The sequence below is a fragment of the Dendrobium catenatum genome, unplaced genomic scaffold (assembly GCF_001605985.2).
Source record: "Dendrobium catenatum unplaced genomic scaffold, ASM160598v2 fragScaff_scaffold_852, whole genome shotgun sequence".
Taxonomy (NCBI): Eukaryota; Viridiplantae; Streptophyta; class Magnoliopsida; order Asparagales; family Orchidaceae; genus Dendrobium; species Dendrobium catenatum.
In genome coordinates this window covers 192,219-196,912 of record NW_021319314.1, presented here as the reverse complement: position 1 = coordinate 196,912, position 4,694 = coordinate 192,219, and the positions used below count along the sequence as shown (strand labels likewise).

At 38.7% G+C, this 4,694-nt stretch overlaps 1 protein-coding gene across 1 annotated transcript; it reads right to left on the bottom strand.

Annotated features, from left to right (window-relative positions):
- Positions 1–3,059: 3,059 nt before the first annotated feature.
- On the bottom strand, positions 3,060–3,931 carry LOC110107895. The gene is made up of 2 exons (XM_020838340.1): positions 3,834–3,931; positions 3,060–3,738 (listed from the first exon to the last, which is right to left on the bottom strand). The coding sequence occupies exons 1-2, from the start codon at positions 3,929–3,931 to the stop codon at positions 3,060–3,062; spliced, it is 777 nt and encodes a 258-aa protein (XP_020693999.1).
- Between the last annotated feature and the right edge of the window lie 763 nt (positions 3,932–4,694).

The following is a 4,694-nucleotide window of genomic DNA, read 5'->3' as shown; positions in this document are numbered from 1 at the left end:
TACTTCTCAGTTTGCACAACTCTCCCCAAGCCACATAATGCATACTATGGTTTCCACCAGGTTTATGCCAAATGAAACTTCTACTAAGTTTTTCCAACTCATACAAAACTTTTTTAGGAACCAAAGAATGAGTTACTAAAAAGTTTGGCATAGACAACAAAGAGCTAGTAATGAGAGTAATCTTACCTCCCAACGGTAATGACTTCTTACCCCATGCATTGAGCCTATCCATGACGTTGCTCAACACTTCTTGAAAATCAGCCATCTTTAATCTATTAAGGGACATCTTAATCCCTAGGTAGCTCATCTCCTTAACAATTTTGTAACCAAACAATCTGGCAATCTTCTTCTTTATTGGATATCCAACCACCTTGCCCAAGAGAATATGAGATTTACTGACATTGATCCTTTGGCCTGTCCATTTGCAAAAGTCTTCAACAATAGCCTTCAAAGATTTAGCAAAAACCATGGAGACATGAGAGAAGATTAACACATCATCTGCATAGAGAAGATGTGTAATCCTAGGGCCTCTAGGAGAGGCTCTAATACCGAGATCCTGTCCCCTCTGCTCTAGAGAATTAGAAACCAACTGGAAGCACATGATGAAGAGATATGGAGAGAGTGGGCATCCTTGATGGAAGCCACTTTGAGCATCAATCCAATCATAATTCTTCCCATTAATAATGATGGAAAATCTCACATCGACTACACATTCCATGAGAAGGTTTGAGAACATAGAAGGAAATCCATACCAATTAAGAATTTGATCAAGTGCAGGCCACCCCATGCTGTCATAAGCCTGCTCCATATCTAGTTTCAAAGCCATCAATCCCTTCTTATTCTTGGAGATTTTGAACTTGTGAAAGATCTCCTGAGCCAACAAACAATGCTCAGAGATAGACCACCCCGGAAGAAATTCCATTTGCTCTTCAGTGATCATTTTGGAAATACATATCTTCAATCTGTTAACTAAAATAGTAGCTTCAATTTTATAATTAGTCTGGCATAAACTAATCGGCCTATAGTTAGATGGAGTCAAAGGGTTTTTGATTTTAGCAATCAAAACTATAAGAGTATCCTTCCAATTCCTACTCATATGACCAGAGTTTAGGAAATCATTAATAGCCTACCACAATGCTTTCCAAACAATATTCCAACAGCACTTATAAAAAGAGGAAGTGACTCCATCCATACCTGGAGATCTGTTATTTCCTTGTTGAAAAACCGAAACATGCAGCTCGGCCACAGTGAACTCAGAACTCAAAGCAGCTACATCTTCCTGGTTCAGTTTCTGGTTCTCAGCAGCCACCGGCCAACCTGATAGCTCATACATTCTAGATTGCCGCTTAGCTTCAAAATACTATATAAAAACCTTCTCAATTTGATCATCTTCCTCTTGTATGTTGTTATGCACATCTTTAATTTGAACCACCCTATTCCCATTTCTTCTAGCTGTGTCAAAGTTGTGAAACAACTTTGAATTAATGTCTCCTTCCTCATGTCATCTAGCTTTTTCCCTTTGATTCCACCAAGTAGATAAACGCCTCAAAGTCACATTAAGCTCATGAACTTTTCTTCTTAGCAATATAAGATCCTCACCATTCCAACCTTCTCCCATAGCTACTTTGTTTTGAATTTCAAGTATTTCCCTTTTTAGATTTTTCTTAAGCTCATTCAAATCTTTGCACTTATTTTTACTCCAAAAAAATAATGCTTTCAACGTTCTTTTAAGCTTCCTCTGAAGGATAACACTTTTATCACCAAAATCATTCTTCTTCCAAGAATGATACACAATGCTTCTAGCCATTGGATAGGATCTCCATGTATCCTCAAATTTAATATTCTTCATCTTGGAACGCATCCTCTCATCCAATTTGAAGACAATTGGACTATGATCTGATGCCACTCTTGCTAAATGCCTAGTAAGAGCTGAAGGAAGCTTATGAAGAGCAACCAAGTTCACCAAGCACCTATCCAATCTTTCCCAAATCTGAGAGGCTCCTTCCTTGTTTTTGCACCAAGAAAACCTTGGTCCAATACCTCTCACATCATGGAAATCTGAGTTTGTCATAAAATGCTTCATATCTCTCGGCCCTTTGGAAAATAAGAACCTCTTACCTCCTCTCTTCTCCTCCTTGTTCAAGATACAATTGAAATCCCCACCAATGATAGAAGGAATAGAATCCTTCATACCCTCTTCAAGCTATCTCCAAAGATCCTCCCTTTCCTTGCAATACTGGCTCCCATAGACCGTGGCAACCTTCCAGGATCCCAAGCTAGGAACTAAGAGGTCCCCAATAATTAATTGGGAAGAAGTCTCCTTCACCACAAATGACACAATCTTCTTATTCCACAACACCAACACACCACCTGAAAGACCAATAGCTGGGACATTGAAAAATTCCCAATCATTCCCAATAAGGTAATCAACCTCCCTCCTATCAATGTTAGTCCTCATGGTCTCCAAGAGCCCAATAAAATAAACGTCCTACTCTCTAACAATCTCCTTCAGATACAAGGAGGCCTCCCTCTTCCTAGCCCCCCTGAAATTCCAAAATAACAGAGTAGACATTACACCCTTGCTGGGGATCCCTCCCCATTCATGGAACTCACCCTTCCATCCCTTCTCTTATTCTTGTGTCCTGTTTCAAGTGGTCCCAAAGATTTTAACTCTTTGGAAAGTTTAATCTTATTACCCCTACTGTAAACAGCCATACCAATATTCATTATACATGGATCATTTATATCCATTCCTATATCTCCAACACCATCAGCCTCCTCAATGTAGGGGGTAACCATGTCTTTCAGCTTATCAGTCTCCTCTGTGTTGTCCACAAGTTCTTCTCTGATATCATCAAGCAGAGCAGCATATTTGTTAGTAACAAAAATTGTTTGCATCTTATCTTCCACTGCTTTCTTCTGACCAGGCATTTTATCAAACACCATACCAGGAATACCTTCAGCACCTTCAATCTTCTTCTCAACTTGAATTACTTTCTGCACAAAGCTCTTCTGATTTTTATTCCCCATATTCTTTGTCCTGGTACCTTTATATTCATTCACTTATCTTCCAACACCTTTATCCTTAATAAAATGTTTATTCTAGAATTGAACATGTATCCACGGGCCGTATTCTGACTCATCACAGCGGGATTTGCTTCAGGAATTATCTTCATTGCTTCATCTTTATCAGCAGCTGGTTTACTAATATTCTGATCTGTAATCCCCTGAACAACACCATCAGGACATTCAACCTTATCATGTCCCGCTCGACCATAGTGATAACAAAGCAGATCAACCTTCTCATACTCCACCTGTTGAAAAAATCTTCCAGCGGATCCTTCTACCCAAAGTCCATTTAGCAGCTTTTTCTCCAAATTAATTTTAACACAGAATCGAGTGAATTCCTGCTTCCCCCATCGAAATGTATTTCCATCTATATACATCGGTATACCAAAACGAGATGCTATTCTTGCTATATTATCCTCATCCCAGTAGTATAACGACAAACAAGGGAATCTGATCCAAATAGGATCGGATATCCCCTTAAAGGAATAAGGATCGAAAAAAGAGGACCACCTATCCATACCGATAATATAGCCACCGACATACCACGGTCCACCATTGAGAATTTCCTCCACAAACTCCTCCGTCTTGAAAGAACAAAGAATCCAGTTCATGCCAATTGATGTTAAATGGAATCCGCCATACTTGCTCCATTGCCTTCTCAGTTCTATACTACAAATTGGGAATGACACATTATTACCCAAAACTTTAATTACAACAGAATTTCTCAGAACTTATTTATTTTTTCTTCCATATCCGAATTCAACCTAACCACAATCCTATCTTCCGATGATTCAACTTGTTCCCTACCAAAATCGATCTTGATGTGTTTCGGCTTTGTCCAGGCTTCAATAACCTCCTTCATATTTTCCTATTTATTGAGATCTTCCACCACGATTCCGCCATTCATAGACTCCTTTCTAGAATTCTTTCCAAGATCAAGATTATCTTCCCACTTTTGAACATTCACAAGTTTCAGATCATTATCCCCACACCAATCCTCATTCGTCTCAGAGGTTCCAGAAAAGCTATAATCATTCAAGAATCCATCACCCGATTTTGAAGAATCAAGAATGTGTGTACCTGGCATCATAGGATCCACAATCCTCCTAGCAGCTGCATTATCCACAATCGCTTTCTTTCCCTTGCCTTCAACCACAGGATGATGAGTCGGAGGTCTCACCCCTTCTCTAATAATCACCCCATTCGCGCCGCTACCAAAGGTTCGTAGAGGGCCCGGAGGTCACAAAGCAGCCATGACATTAGCAGAGAACTCCGATGATCATCCGGCGACTGCTCCACCAGCTTCATAAAAATAGGAGAATGTATTAACGAACACAATAATATTTGTTATTATCAAAATCATAGTGCTTAGATCGGGTTTGCAATAATCTCTCCCCATTTTTATAAAGGTAAACATTATTTTTTTTTTTAGATTTTTAAAAACTTTATTTTATCTAAACTGCCCCTTAGATGATAACCAACTATAAGAAAAAGGATGCAATTTTTTTTTAATTTAATATACAAATAATAACAATCAACACAATACTACTCCCCCTTTTGACATCATAAAAAGAAGGCAAAACATGAAAAAATAGAACAAAAATATGTATGAAACATAAGCATGA